This window comes from Egretta garzetta, unplaced genomic scaffold, assembly GCF_000687185.1.
Source record: "Egretta garzetta isolate BGI_Z169 unplaced genomic scaffold, ASM68718v1 scaffold258, whole genome shotgun sequence".
NCBI lineage: Eukaryota > Metazoa > Chordata > Aves > Pelecaniformes > Ardeidae > Egretta > Egretta garzetta.
In genome coordinates, this window is record NW_009260413.1 from 1,176,594 (window position 1) to 1,193,140 (window position 16,547).

Sequence of the window (16,547 nt, forward strand, 5' to 3'; positions counted from 1 at the left end):
GAGGAAGCCCCATAAGAAAGTATTTAAGCCTAGGAACAGGTAAGCCCTTATAAACCCTAGAATTCTGACTTAGACATCCATGTTAATTATATATAAATGACAATGGTGGAAATTTTGTAAATGGTGGTGTAAATATATAATGTAGCATAATAGCATCTATTTTAGCAACACCACAATGACCAAATGGAAAGTAGGACAGAAGCTTGCAAAAACTAAATATGTAACCACATCTTTGGTTTTTTTCAGTTCCCCTCCTCAAAAAAAACCCAAACCAAACCCCACAACAAACAAGAGTTCTGTTTAAATGGAACACAGAGAAATGGAAATGACTGAGCACTGGCACAGGTTGTCCAGAGAGGCTGTGGGATCTTCATCCTCGGAGATTATTCAAAACCTGTCTGGACCTGGTCCTGGGCAGTTGGCTCTAGGTGGACTTTCTTGAGCAGGGGGCTTGGACCAGATGCCCTCCAGAGGTCCCTTCCAACCTCAATCATTCTGTGATTCTGTGAAATGTACAGATGCTTCCACATATACTTTAGAATTCAGCAAAATAAAGTAAAGGTAGTTGGTTTGTCCAACCTTAAACAGTAAATCAGCAGAACAAGCTGGCTGCTTGAATGGCCAGATTGCTTTCTGGTCATTGTAAGAAGAAGACAGATCAAGGACATCCATGCCAATGTATGTAACAGGAACCATCTCAGTAGTTCTCTTTACTGAACAATGTGGGTTAAACGTTTATAATTCATACCATTTAATCACAGCTACTTTGTCCTGTCACTACTAAGCTACTGTTGAAATTGCTTGCTCTTCCCCATCAGCCTAACCAGCTAATATTTTCTTCTTGGTGTGCTCACAAATTCGTGAGCTTTACTTTGATATGAGCCTTCTTTGACAGCTCATATCTTAGGTGAGAGCCAAATGGGCATTTTCCGCAGCACAGCCACTTGAGATTCCCTCCCTGGCTTTTTAAGTCTCTCCTGCCTTGCTTCACTACCCCAGTCCTCCCAGTCAGTGTCCTTCTGAGCTTTGAGTTTTTCAATTATGAGTGTCTGTGTGTATGTGCACATGTAAATCTTTATTTAAGATTCTGTTCTCACCCTCAAAGATGTTTGCTGATCTATATACCCCATGTTCTCTTCCAGTATGCCAAGACTACTGAGGTAAATTTCTAAGGGGGAACAGATAGTCCTGAGTCCAATTGCTGCAGCTGGTGGCCACCTTCTACTTTCTGGCACAGCAACCCATGCCTCAGTCTTGCTCTATATTCCTCATTTGTTCATTGCTTTCCATCTATACTGGGTGTTCCTGCGAATGCATGTCTGAAAGCAAACGCTTGGAAATTTCAGTCACTACAAATCCCAGAAACTAATTCAAATTCTTAAACAAAAGTATTACAAATATGTTTTGAATAGAAATTTAAAGAGTTTAGTAAGATCTAAAAATACCAGGTAGGCATCTTTTAAAAGATAGCTCCCTCCCCTTGTCGTCCCCCCCCCAAGCTCTACATCTTGCCTGATTGTATAAAAATGCAAATCCTGAACAGAATATATTTTTAATCTTTGAAAACCTTAAACATGCCATGCCCTAATTCCAGTTGTATACGTTCCCTATTGCCATTTCAGTTCCCAAATTAAAGCTAGCCATAACTTCCTTTGTCTAGTACTGAATCCATGCACTTCAAAGACGTTGATACTTCCTTTTTTGCTTTTTGCAAGGTCATTATTTTAATGAGAATCTTTCCAATAATTACAGACTACTTTTCTATCATTAGGGTCTATCATTGGTCGTGAAATTCAATATGCAGATAAGAAAGCAAATCCAGCCTTCACTAGCATGTCTCAAGGTGCTAAGATTCAAAATGCAGTGGGGCTGAATTCACTCTTCTAATCACAGTAGGATCAGACTTTGGGATGTCACGTTAATCATCCTCACAATAATCCCATTTTAAAATGTACTTATTTAATGCCAGGATTATACATCTTGATCAAAACGTATTCTCGGGTTACAATAGGGTGCCTATAACAGGGCACAGACAGCCTGCCTAGGTGTAATGAGGCTGATGGATGAATAACAATGTCGCTATTCATACACCCAGACCCTGCTGTATCTCAGCCATCTGCTGCTGAAACTGCAAATCTGTAGAAGATGGTAGATTTTTTTTTTTTCTTCAGACAGCGCTTCTCATTTGATATAACTTGCAGGCACTGGATCTATGCTTACTTCTTCTAAGTGAGAATCCCAGATCAACTTTTTACTGTCAGAAGGCACTTGCAAGCTTGGAATAACAAGCAACTGTGAAATTATATTCCTTGAAAGAATATGCCTAACTGGTTGAAACTGTAAAAGGAATTCCTTTGTTAACACAAATGAGATCTAAAATTAGAGTTTTAAATGTAAAGAAGTTGTACAGGAGAAGAAAATAGCAGCACAATATCTACAGCGCAGAGCAAGAAAAATGCAGCTCAGTAAATTGCTCATGTGAATGGTCTTGATGACTCCAGTGGATTACCGATGTGAGAAAATTTTGCACAGTTTGGCCTACAGTTACAATTAAAATTAATTTGTTTCAGAAGTCATCAGCTTCTGAAACCTCCTGAATGCTCAGGGCTTTGCCTCTGAGAGGCACGAAGCGGTATGGCTGACATCTAGGAAGGACACACAGCTGCTTAACACCAGTCCACGTCGACACTAGTACTGCAGAACATTACAGGACCTGTGCTAGATGAAGAAGTGGTCTTTGTGTGATGATTAGGTTTTTGACAACTGTTGCAAATGAGGGAAGAAACAATGTCAAAATACTTTTTTTTCTTAGAAAACAGTGGCTAGTTTACACTTTGTGATTCACACTTAAAGCACAGCATCTACCACTATTTACTGTCTGTTAACACTAGATTGCTGTAGTTTAATGCTATCCCAGGATGCTCTGTTAGTAGTAGCTATGTATCCGGAAGCCTGTTACAGGCACTTACCGACTAAACAGATTTGATTTCTCTGCATATTTTTAGTCACTGCTAACAGCAGTGATCATTCTATATTCTGTACAGAAGAGAGGGAGCTGGACTTTGTTTTGTTTCATAGAGTTGACTTTTTCCTGGTGTTGTCTTTCATAAGACATACTTTCCCTGATGATCTTTCTCAGAACCCAGGATTTTCCAGACCTTGACCACAGCACAGTCTCTAGGGCTGATATATTCTTGCACATTTACTGGCATCATCTGCAGTTTCACACGGCTAGTAGCATTCTACACCTCATCTCTCATTTTTGTAGATACCTGAAAGAATCCACTTTTTTGCTCAGAGAGCAATTATTGAGACACAGCACAATCCCTGGTAATGTTTGTCGTGGAACAGACTTCATTAAGTTAGTCAAAATCCATGTCCCACAGTTCAACTCAGAAGAATTCTGACAACTGGACAGGAGGCTACCTCCTCAGTAAATTCATGACTGCGTACATATACTCAACAACTATGGTAACCAGAGTATGTGAAACACAGAAAATTTTCTACATTACTTATACATCTCAATGTTTACCTGCTCAGCCTGTACTATTAAACTTTCAGAATTCCTGTTGGAGGTAGCTACAAAATGTCACAGTCAGCCTGCTGGAAATTTTCAGCAAAGGGTCCTCCAGAAATTTCTTTTTCCTTTTTGTTTAAATGGAGGTATAGAACTGCTGCCAGGTATACCTGAAATACATACAAAGTAGTTCCAGTAAAGTTAGCTAGGCATTCCACTTATTAAGGCTACACTACAGCTATACAAAATGATCCCTCACCAGCTACAGATTTCAGGAAAAATTCTCCTTGTCCAATGTACTTTTGATGGCACAAACAAAAGCACCTCTGCTGCTTCTTGTTCAAAATATTTTGTATGCAAAAAAAAGGTTATGTCCGGCATAACGTGAAAAAGAGGGTGTTCACAGGTTAACTCAGGCAAGGGAGGGGCACAGGAGAACATATCTCTACAGGGGGATCTCACGCAAACCCTATCAGCAGCATACATTAGAATACGCCCCTTCCTGCTCCTGTACGCAGACTGGAGTCCCCAAATCAGACAGCACAGATGTCTTACCCCAGCACTTCTCTCTACTGTACTTGAGCACACATAGGAAGGAACAGAAAGCCACAGTCAATTTGAATAGCATGATTATAAAGTGACTTCTGAGAGCACAACCTAGTGCTTTGAAAGTCTCTGTCAACAGACCCATGTCTTTCTATCAAGAGAACAAGTACTATCAACAAAAACCCTCCAGTTTATCTCCAACATGGTTGCTTCCAGCCATCCAGCCTCGTTCAATGCTGCAGGAGTGTTTATGAGACAGATATTTCAGGTGTTGGTGTGTGTCTATTTAAGCTTTGCTTCTTTGCATGGACTGCTGAAGAACAGAAGCAGTCCTACTGATTTTTGACAATTCACTGCAAGGTGCTTTCATACCTTGTTTGAAATGGTGTGAAATTGCCCGGCAGCAGTGATCACACCTACTGTCTCTCTAAATAAAGACAGACACACATTGTTAATAATACCCTGGGCCCTTCAGTCCCTTTGCACCCTGTATTGTGTTTACCATCTACAATATTCCGTCTGGTTTCATTTATAGGTTAGGCTTCTATAGACAGGAAAACACGCTGGCTGCTGCTGACCCTACTTCTAGCATGTACAAGTGGAAGGGGAATAGAAAACACAAGTGGATACAAATAATATTTTAAAGGCCTGAAGGATGACTTTGCACAAGAAAGGGTTTAAGGGTTAAAAATGCCTAAGGTCTTACTGCCAGGCTTTCAATTTTCATCATATTGAAAGTGGTTTTCCCTGTTCAGGAGAGAGAGGCTAATGCAACTTGTGGCTGAATCCTTCAATGTTCATTCAACTTTATGTTAAGCGAGAACAAGTCTTTTGGTTTGACCAAGACGGCTAATGTGTATAAAACCAGGGGTGATCCATGCTTCTAACTTGTGTTCCACACCATAAGGTGCAGATATTAACTTTTAAACGTTTTGTAGAAACCGTAAACATTGCAATTATTACCCCAGGAAATGCAGTAACATTGCAATTTTCAGCCTCTGGTAATTAAAAGCAGATGCGCTTTCACATTTTGGTAAATTTTAAATCAATGTAGTATAAGCAACATTGTTACTTTGGGTGACAAAGCAGTTCTGCTAAAGGTCTATAATATCATGAATGACATGGAAAAGGAAAAGAATAACCATCCACTGGTTTTGTTCGTAGTAAATAGATGAAGAGGACAATGAATAAAGCCTATTAGACAGCAGACTGAAAAAAAAAGATAAAAGAGATCTTGAGCTATGGAACGCATGTCTTCAGTGTGTCATACAGGTCAGGTCTGCACTGCTGAAAAGGCAGTACATTTGAAAAGGTTTGAATACAAAGGGAGGAAGACGACATCTGCCCTACGCTCATCTTTTTCCTAAGGCTGTTACTAGCATTGCTGGCTGTAGGGTACCAGGCTCAGTGGGCTCTCAGTATTTTCACTTTTTGCACGTTATTCACAAATGGAGCTGGCTATTGTATAAACTCAGCTACCTAGCTGAGGTATTTGTTAGAAATTGGAAATTCAGAGCTTGAAGGGACCTGCAGAGACTATTTAATACAACCTTCTTCGCACTGTGCCAGGAATAGGGGTATTTTGTGTAATCTGTTTTTAAAAGTAATCTCCACCCGAGTAAGGTTCCAACAGCAGTTTGGGTAGTTTGCTTTTCCCTTCTTGTACTTATTAACATTTCTCTGCTATCTGTTCTAAAACTTACTTCTTGCAAATTAAGGCAATTCCTTCTCATCTTTCCTATACTGGAAAAAAAAAAAGTATGAATAAACTAACTTAAAATGGCCTTACCGTTCCAATGAATGTAAGGGCCATCAAACCATAGGCAGCATGTACTGCTGGTCTGACTTCCATGCCCCCAGTTTCTGCAAATCAGGGCTTTCCTGATTTCCACACACTTCTCCCTTTCCATTTTAATAAACATTTCACTTGCCCTGTCTCATGCCAATCCCCTCTGATTTTTCTGTCACACGCGCCCCATTTCCAAATCAGAGCCACAGAACACAGTTAAGTTTTCTGTTGCCTTACTGTCTGAACCTGCTCTTTCAATACCAACTCCCCAGTGTTTCCCAGCAAGCTGCTGCTGCCGCCTACCCCATCGGCATGCAAGGCCTGTCGGTCTCTCTGCTGAGCAGCATGCAATGGAACCACAGCACCATGAACCAAACTGACAGCGTTGTGGGCGCATGTCTCAGGCCATACGTTGCACAAGTAATTCCAAGTTCACAGGTAGTTTTAACCGCTAAGTAGTCAGCATCCGCTCTTGTGGGACTGGTCACCCAAGCTAGAGGAAATTTTTTTTGATTACTTCAGCACCCACAAACATTTTAAAAAGTGCAATAACAAAACGTGAACACCAAATAACAAATAGTAAATATTATTTCTAGTACACAAATTCTGTAAAAGTTCAGATAAAATACAACCACTCTGAAAATAAAAGCAGAATCATTCACATAGAGCTTGCAAACATCAATTAAAAAGTACTGTAAACATGGCTTATATGAATTATTCCTGGTAAATGATCAAATGTTTGTTATTCATACTTCCCCTGCATTCAACTAACACTGTTTGTTGCCCAGGGCAACCTTGATCTAGGATCTAGAAAAGCATTTAAGCACTTACTGAACTTGTATTTAACAGAAGGAAAACAGAAGATGCATGTTAAAAAAACCACATAGGAAGCAGCTATAGCACAACTCTCCCACCCTAAATGATATTGCTGCAGATATAATAATTACCTCACGCTTAAACACAGAATAAACACACAGAAATGAAAAAGATATCTTTATCTATTGAGCAGATGGAAGAAGTGGTGAACTTTCAAATACTCTTCTGCACTTTGTTCACTGAAGTCAACTGCAAATACCCCTTTGGCTTTCATGAAGTCGGTGCAGACCCTGGCAAGAAACTGCTTTTATTTGTAGAGAATGTCTACCAGTACCTGAAATTGAAAGCTGGCACAGCCGCCTTCTCTCCTGCTACTGGGAAAAATAATACTGGCTTGAGAAGATTTACAGACAAACAGAATCTGTTTATGCTGGTAAGCTGGGTTTGGCCCCAGCCACATTTTGGAAGACAGAGCCTTCCAGGAGCCATTTCCCATAGGTAGTTCACACAAGCGTAAACAAGGGCTATTCCAGCTAAACTCAACAGTAGCAATGCTCCTGTGCAGGATTAATTTATTAGAACAGAAAGAGCCTAAGTGTGCCATTTTCTGTAACTAGGATCTCTTAAATTTCAAGAATTTAACTTGTTTGAAGATACAGCTCTTTTGAGAGTGCTGTTTATATAGCTACATTTGAGAGGACTTCCCTTTCTTCTTTCTCCCTGAAAAGGACATAAGAAAAGAAAAACATGAAAAATATTACTGAAATAAAGAGTAGGACGGAAATACACCTCATTGCAATATATAACAGATCAAATACACAGCAAAGGCCGTAAATATTAATGTTAAAATGATTAAGTTTCCCAGAGTCCCCAGTATCACACAGTTCTAAGAATGGGATTTAGTTCTGGTATCAATGAGGAAAGAGATGATAAGGCTTGAGGCTGTGCAGCAGTTTGCCCTTTCTCTTGTTACGCTACAGGCGAAGCATGCCACGTTAGGAGGCATTTAAGAACCTCCCTGGTGTTAATGTTTGCCCCGGTTTTAATGCTTTACTGAAGAACACTGTCTGATATTCTTTTGGCAACAGGGATTTCTTGATAGCTGACATTCCAAGTTATTTTGGAGTGATTTGAAATGCCCACTGAAAAAGGGAAAATTACTGACTGAGAGTCCCATGGTAAGTGTGGTTCTGCCATGTGGGTGCACAGACCAAAGGGTCATGCAACAGCTCTCCCGCTGTCATTGTAACGCTCTTTCAAAAGTCCACTCACGTTGGTTCTCATGTGTTGAAATTTTCTTTAAGGAGACTTCAGGTTCACCAGAGGGGGCAGAATTACTTTCAGCTGAAAATCCCTGTGCAAGAAATACAGATCTGTTATTATCACTGCAGTATGCATCTGAGCTACACAAATACAAAATCAATGTTGTCACTATAATATTAGTATCAGTTCTGCTGATATTTTTCCTTATATTACCTTGTTTCACTAATACAGTAGACTATTTTCGCATAGCTGAATCTATAGCAAGTGTTACTGCATTTATTCTTATTACTCCTCAGACAGATAAAACTCGCTTGAACTGTTCAATTGTCATTTCTGATACATGACCTTTGATGATGAAAGCTGTCATTAAAAGGAGAATAAAACTGCAAACTGGGAACCATTCCTACTAAAATGTGAGCAGGTACTATCAGGGAAGGGAGGTCGGCTGAGGTAAATTAAACCTTGATTACAAGATGATTAATATCAAGAATGCCATCCAGGGGCAAAAAAATCCCAGCAGAAAAGCAACTACAATTTGCAAATGTTGCAAACATCAGAAATCTGAGTGAAAAATGAAAAAATTGGGAAAATGACACTTCATATTATATAATATATGCAGATAAATATACATAAACAAATATCCAAAGGTAAAAACTTGGACTTACCTTTGATTTTCTCTGTGCACAGCAAATACCAATAGTTATAAGCATACAAATGAACACAAAGGAAATGCTGATTCCTGCCACTAGAAGAGCAAAAAGAAAGGTACCCATGAGTTCAAGCTATTAAGGAAAAAATTAATACCTACATTTGTGGTGGATAATTATGCAGCATGAAATGGTTATGTGTGACACTAAAATCTCGGTCTTTATTTTTCCTACAAACAAAAAACCTCATTCGAGTCTGGATTTGTACAGAAATGAACCGAGCATATTACAGCTCATCACAGTCAATGATTTTTTGACAGTGCAAAGGACGTGCTGTATTCATCTCCAATCTTAATATACCAACAGTTACTGCTGCTCACAATATTATTGGTGCTGCAGATTTTACCGAAACAAAAAGCCCCAAATACTAATATATAGTACTAAAGTAAGTTACTATGGTTTAGTCTAGCAGAGTGATATGCTCATTACTCAAATACCATGATTTGCAATTAAGGAATGTCTTCAATACTGTTTTACAAAAACAGAGGTTTTCAGGCTAGTGTAGGCAAGTCCATACAAAGCTTTTGTTTTCTATAACCAATTGCAGTAAAAGAAATTAAAAGTTCAAAACTTAGGTAAAGAAAAGAATTATTTAAGCAGAAGTATATATATTAATGGGGTCAACTTACCTGTTGGAGCTGCCAATGGATGATTTTCTGTTGAAAAATTGAAAAATGGAAATTAGAAACATGAGAAAACTGTACAACTCTGTAGAATGTAGCTAAAGCTGTTTTCCCTACCTTTCTTTTGGTGATTACAAAGCACTGATTTTACAGCAGGCATTAAAAGGAAGCTGACTCATTATTTCCTGCCAAAATAATAGATGGCAGCTCTTTGCTACTCTGTACCTATGTTCACCATACTTGTATGCTGATTTTTCTTTACCTCCTTCATATGTGCTTTGTCTGTTTGGCAGAGTGCGACGGAGCACTCTCATATATTGAGTGAGCTGTGCATTTACATATATTTATAATTAGCATAACTAAGTCCAAGTCAGAACAGCAGCTTTCTTCAGATCCTGCCATGCTGAACGAGGAAGGAGGAAGCAGGCAGATAACAGCTGCTGCCAAAGGTTTGCTCCTCCTTTTTGCCTTTCTTCCATCTTCACCGCCGAGCACTGAGTAGCATCTTGGCATAAGAAGCCCAAAGACACGAGGATGAAAGAGGGCAGGTAAAATTCCTGATTTTTCAGCTGGCAACATTGCCCTCGCAGCTGCTTCAGAGACCACCACCACACAATGCCTCACAAATGCAGGAACTGAGAAAGCATTAGCGTTCTGAAGCCCCAGCTTGTACCTATAAGGTTTCATGCAGCTCGTAGCTGGGATCGTAAGAGCAAAGATGGGGCTTGTGAAAGCAGTCACTTGGTAAAGCCTCTAGAAAGGTCTGCAGGAGCAGGGTATCGCTTGAGACAGACGCAGAGGCAGGTGCTGTTGGCCCCGCACAGAGGGGCGTCACAGAAAGAATCAAGATACTTGGCAGGTCTGTGGGGCCTTTTTCTGCTGTTTTCTTCCCCATCGGTTTTCTTCCCGTAGCACAGAATACCAAGCTACCCGCTGATCATGGAAAGGGCCTGACATTTTATACTAAGTGACATATTTTCTGCTTCTTGACAGACAATGATTCAGGCTGTGCTATTTGAGATGTCTGAAATATTCTTTGTGCTTCAGCTTCCACTTCTGCAGAAACAGGGGAAACTTGTTTACATCAATCACAGGGTTATATTGCTGCTAAATTGGTTTGTGTTTGCAAATATTTTTTTTTAAGGCTTTTGGATAGAAAGTCATTGGGAGGAAAACAACAGGGGAAAAATGGAACAGGCTTGGGTGTACCCACTGAGGGAAGAACTGACTCAGGATTTGGAGGAAGCAACAAAATAAAAAAAACCCCACACCTGGAATGTGATTGTTCCCATGTTGTGGTGTTTCTAATTCAGGAGCTTGCGTGACACTGGAAGCAGGTGAGACACTATATGATGATGTTGTGGTGTTTGCAGCAACATCCCTGTTGTTACAAATATATCCTAAAATAAAAAAAAAATAAATATTATTGCTGGAGTATGTCATACCAGTTATTATTAAAGTTGTTTGATAATGTCTGTTATAAAATCCTGCTTTCAAATGCTCATAGCTTGGACAACCTTGCCTGCTGTTTCATGTTTGCAGTGTTTCCCTCCATCCTGCTTTTCTGTATGAATACTTCAGTTGAAATTGTTAAGACATTTCTCAGAAAAATTTTTGAAAAACAAGACTGTCATTTACTCAGCTAACCCCCCCCCTATTTTCACAGATATCCTTCTCAGATATTGTTTCCTTGCTTTGGAGTAAGAAAATGAAAGCCATAAAGGAACAATAGTGGAGCTATAGCCTTTACTAGATTTGGGCACTCTGCGAAAATTAGCCAGACCATTTTCATTTGCTTTGATGCGGCTCGATAAGATACAGCAGCTAAATTCACCTGGGATGTTTATTGATATGCATCCTCATTCTCACTTTTCCTCTTGCCCTATATGTTTCTCAAATGGGAAGCAACCACATTAATACAGATGATGACACTCGTTAGCTTGCTTTAGTTAATAAATGAAAACACCCTTTCTTTCACATTTTTCCTCAACTTCAGTTGCAAACTAATGAAAAAAAATTTTGGAGAGGGACGAACGATACTTTCCCTAAACTTTTTCTGAATGACATGAAGAGAGGAAAACTGTACCCTTTGTTAAGTTATGGGAGCATTAAGCAGACGCTTTCTTACACAGCCTCAGTTGTGACATGAAAAACGAAACAAAACAAAACCTTTTCTATGGAAGCAAGTTTAGCCAGTGAAGTTCCAGGAGGTTCCACGCAGGAAATAATCAGCTCTGAAACACCACAGGGGGACAAAGCTCTGCCACGTGAGATTCTTGGATGTACAAGTTAAAAAAAATTAAAATCACCAAACACGTTACATAATTCTGGTGCCCCCTAGTATCTCCTTATCTGTAAAGTTCTGCTTAGAATTATAGCATCATCTCCAGGAATAACATCCACAGCTTCTCTGGAAGTGAGCAAACAGATGCACCCACGATGCTGCAATTAAAAAAGAACTGCACTTATGGGCAGACACTGCCTCTCTCTCCGAGAATATGCCACGCTTGGTAGCAATGGGCTTAAGTTGCTCAGTGGTTAGGAGAAAAACTTGCTTTGTCACCGTGAAGATTTTATAGGACTCTGCCAAGCAGAGCGCAGCTCCACGGAGTGGGCCTGATGATATGCATATCTCCGTGACCTCCTTTGAAAAGCAATGGCTTGTGCTCTTGAGAGCAAATGTATGTTCGTGATAAGAAGGTCCGTTAGCCAACCCCCTCCACCTCTTAAACCCTTCTTAAATTCTCCCTTTGTTGCTGCCTTTAGTGGGACAGAGGTGTAAAGAAGAAAGTACCTTATGTCTTCACACCAATCTATACCTAATTTTTTCTTTTTTCACAAGGAAACCATGTTCTAGTGAAAATTTATGACACAGATTCAATCAGTCATAAATTCCAACTGCTAAATATAAGATCCCTTCGTTATTGCCTAATATTAGGCACAAATGATGTAAGGGGTCTCTCAGATCATATCCAGTCACAAATTCTGAGTATTAAACACAAACATTTTCATTAGACAGAAATGCTGTGAAGGGCTGGGGTCCTGACAGTCCTAATAATGCAAAAGGTGCAGTTGGGAAGAAGTTAATGAAACTTGCGGAGTGGGATACCACCCCTTCTCACTTCTAATCAGCAAATTTACAAAGACTTTGTGGGACGATCCGGAAGACCTGGTGCTTATTGTTAAATGGCCTGAAATCATTCAATTTTTTGCTTTCTTTGCAGTATCATTGAGACACTGTCACTGTACCTGTAACTAGCAGTGCTGACAAATAAAAAAAAGGGGGATGGGCTGTATGTGTTGTCGTAGTTCTACTATTGATTGTTAGAACATTGGTCATTATTGATATTAACATTTATTTTCATCATTCATTAATGAATCTAAGATGAGCAATGTTGCAAGAAGTCTTACCTTATGCGTGTCTTTGTACCTGCAGAGGATTTCTTTAAAATACAACAGCCTGACTTATTCTTGAAGTTTTATTAGGGGTACCTCAGATGTTTGTATGGCAAAATAATTGCATGCTTTTTAAGTGAGTTATAGCTCACTGATAGAGATGTAACTAAAGTAATCATTCGTGTGGTACCCTTACAGTAATGCATAGAGAAAACACCTTCAATGATTGTACAACAATTTATACAGCAAGTCATACAAATTAACATTTAGAATATACTTAGGAATATCTTCAAAAAGTAATTACGAGTATTGAAGAGAAAGTAATAGCTGAGAAAACAAATATAAAGAAATGTTCGCTCACCTGTAAACAACAGAATGAACACAGGTACTGTCTTACACATCTTCATTGTTTCCTTTTGTATCTGGCAAAGGGGAAAACCAACAGAAAATGAACCTGAAATAATCCCCAGGTCACTGTCGCCACAGCAAAGCAGCTGTGATCGTTACCCCCTGAGGGCAAAAGATCTCAAAAGCCTGACCCTGCTGCACTTATCATTTGCTGAGCTGCTTACTGGCTGAACCAGACTGCTTCCAAAAACAGCTGTGGCAAGGGCTTAGCTGCCACGGAGGCTGTGCAGCCCCAGGAGCTTCGGATGTCCTGAAAAGAATTTACTTACTACTGAGGGAAGTGTGCAGGGAGCACAAAAATCATCAAACCAACAGCTAGACGACAAGTCCTATTCGTACGTAAAACAAGTTCTGAACTGTGCATTTACTAAAATACTCTGGTTGTGATGAGGATACTGTCGTATGTCACACCTCCAGAGAGACTTGGTGTAGATCTCAAAGCTCTTTGTAAGCATGGAAAATGTATTCTTTCACAGATGGAAAAGCCTGGACACATGCAAGTGAAATGCCCGTTGATCACAAAAGACAACCAATTTCTTTTGCACTAGTCACGGACCATAATATATTCCTAAATACCCAGTGTACCATAAAAATAAGTATTCAAAGTAAACATTGCCAGCCTGTAAAGTGTAATGATTAGTCACATACCTGGTTATTTAGGATCATTTAAAGAAACAGCATTATGCCTTCTACGGCTGCTTCCCCGGTGCATCTCAAAGTTGTTGGTCAGTGTTCCAGGTGGTCTGACACAGGTATGTACCTCATCCAAGGGTATACCCCAGATGATGCTGAGTTAACTATTGATAATTTGAATTAAAAGGAAATAAATTTGTCAAGCAAAAGGAGTTTGCTTGGCAAACCATCATCCCACTGTCAAAAATCTCACCCTCTTTCTCTGCTGAGACTATTTCTTCCAAAGTATACATACAAGAGCCACAACATGGAATGCTTGCATCTCCATGGGCTCGTGCACCGTACTACAACTCATGACAAGTAGGCTTTTCCTGGATGTTCCTCAGCCACAAACCTCCACACATGAAAAACATAACAGTTAGACTTTCAGGAGTGACAAGGTGCTGCCTCACCAAATATTAACCCCCCATCCCCCAACTGTTTACAATCTCTCTATATGAATAAAATTGCCAAATGGCACTAAAACCAAGCAAACAGGAGTAACAAGTGTTTGGATAGACATCTCCATTCTACAAGACAGCGTAATGCTTGCAACAATGTTATATTAACAGCTATTTTTCAGTGCACACATCCTTATCTTTTCTTCTGAACTTTTCTTTATCAGGTCATAGCAGACCTTCACAGTAAGAAACGCTGGCACCGAGTTTTCTGCCTTCCGAGTCTATTGCTAACCAGCACAAGAAACCGGTTTCATTACACATCCTTTTTCTTTCAAAGACTGCTCTCAAATTACCGTGTAAGAGATGTTTTCTTCTCAGACTCTCTTTGAAGAATATCTCCAATAACAATCATATTTTCTGTCCTTTCTAATAATCTTATGGAAATTTTTTCTGGAGTAAGTAATTAATATCTTCATGCATCTCCTGTGTACGCCAAAAAAAAGTATTCGCTATGCAAGTGGAGAACCACAGCTCCTTCTACAGCCGATGGAAAGAGGCAATTGAGAGGGAGAGCCCCCAAAAGGCATTGTGAATTTCTGAAGTCCCAAAGCCTGGCCATCAGTTCAGATGGATGCTAGGAAAGAATGGCCTCTTTTGCCTGAACCCTGCCCATCTAGCTAACTTGTCTAAAACCCGTCCATTTTGCCTACCTTTTCTACATTCAGACACACACTTGTAAACACTAAGGAGGGAAAAGCTACAAACAATGAATGCACCCACCCGCAGGAGAGGAAGAGGGTATATAAAATGTGTCGGATGCTCATTTGCAACTGATAACAGAAAGCTTCCTTTGGACCACAGAGGAGCTCTGTAACCCATAAAGGTTAGCTCTGTATTGACGGTGCTTCTGTTTCCCCGGGCTTAAAGTGTAAAACCCTCAAGCCCACTGTCCCCCGACAAAAATGTCTCACGACTGACAAAATCTCTTTCCAATGTATGCTTTATAAAATGGTACCAAAAATCCAGACCTCCTCTTTAGGAGAGACGCCTCATCTAGGTGACCTGACTTACCAGGGAGTACTGATCCCTATTTCATGACCTCTCCTGGATTTCTGCCTGTCACACAAGCACTTTCAGACGGAAGGACGGGGGGCAAAGCCCAAAGTTTATAGGAGAGACGCTTCCTTCTCTTTACAGAGATCAACGGTTTAAAGGAGAAATGCATTTAATGCTTTAGGATCATTGTGCATTGTACCAAATTTGTATCTGATAAACATCATGCCTAATAGATCACCTACACTTTGCCGAACGATGAAAGTTCTACACAGTGTTACAAAAGAGGGAAAAAGAGATATATACATATATGTGTGCGTATATATTTTTTTTTCTACTTTCTCTTACATGCTGGCTTTGGAAAGTTCAGTTTCTAATTAACAGCGCCAGTTAGATGGCCAGGTAATTATCTAGTTGGTGGCTACGGTATCTCCATTTCTCCTCATACGTTGCAGCAGCTAATGAGATGTTATGCCACGGGTACAGGTCCTTTCCCTATTAGCTCCTCTCCTAAGTTTTGAGATTTGCTTTGTTTGCTCCTATTAGAATTGTTTGGGAAAAAAAAAACCCTATGATCTATTTTTGTTAGAATGTTTTGATTTTGAAATAGTTTTGGGAATGGTGCAGCTCTGATAAAACTGTGATAGAAAACCATTAAATTTCTGCCTGCCTAGAAAGCTGTGCTCCCAGAGCGTGCCTCTCCGTGACAGACATGTGTGGATTCTTTTGGACACGGGAATGCACAGAAGTCAGGCTCATAAGCAGCCTGATGATAGGCAGCCCCAAAGCCAGGATTTTTAGAATTCCCGGGTCTATTATATGCAAGAAACAATTTTAGAAGTTTTAACTGAGAAGGCATATTTCCCAGATTGCCATCCCTTTGCCACCTGGAGGCTGAAGCAAGCCTTGAAATCCTGGGATCTGTGGGTCAGCGATACCGTACAGCTGCATTTGTGGCACTCCACATTTAAAAAACAATGTAAGGTGCTTAAACTGGTGTCATGTATCTCTGAAATCAAACATGATACAAAAGCTATGGCAAATCATATAGAATTGCTTTGTTTGGTAGAAGTTAGTTATATATGAATTTGGCTGTGTATGCCAAATATTGTTTATTCTTAATAGATATCATAGGAAGAATAATTAATCTAATGGACTTTTTTTTATTAAAAAAGTGGACAGTAGTTATTATGGGTTGTCTGTCTAAAAAAATACTTGATGGACACCGTAAGATTCCACATGGTCTACCAGAATGCGCACTGCCATGCTGCGGGCACTGTACAGAGGCTTGACCAGCAAACACTGTTTGCTTAAAAAATGCTTGAGCCTCACATCTGTGACTCTATATATCAGACA

At 39.8% G+C, this 16,547-nt stretch overlaps 1 protein-coding gene across 8 annotated transcripts in view; it reads right to left on the bottom strand.

The window, feature by feature from the left end:
- LOC118452794 overlaps positions 1-13,861 on the bottom strand; it is a 32,514-nt gene extending 18,653 nt beyond the window's left edge. The window contains exons 1-6 of one of the 8 annotated variants that reach the window (XR_004842628.1): positions 13,019-13,263; positions 10,533-10,661; positions 9,268-9,294; positions 8,597-8,676; positions 7,941-8,022; positions 6,156-6,345 (exon numbers count right to left, since the gene is read on the bottom strand). Coding sequence is in view for 7 of the 8 variants with exons in the window: in XM_035899171.1 (XP_035755064.1) it covers positions 6,156-6,345; positions 7,941-8,022; positions 8,597-8,676; positions 9,268-9,294; positions 10,533-10,661; positions 13,019-13,064 (554 nt within the window). In the remaining variant the exon portion in view is untranslated. Of the gene's footprint in view, positions 1-1,499; positions 3,688-6,155; positions 6,346-6,367; positions 7,389-7,940; positions 8,023-8,596; positions 8,677-8,739; positions 8,809-9,267; positions 9,295-10,532; positions 10,662-13,018 lie in introns of those variants that run through there. The other 7 variants (XM_035899171.1, XM_035899176.1, XM_035899177.1 and 4 more) reach the window with 7 other exon arrangements.
- Between the last annotated feature and the right edge of the window lie 2,686 nt (positions 13,862-16,547).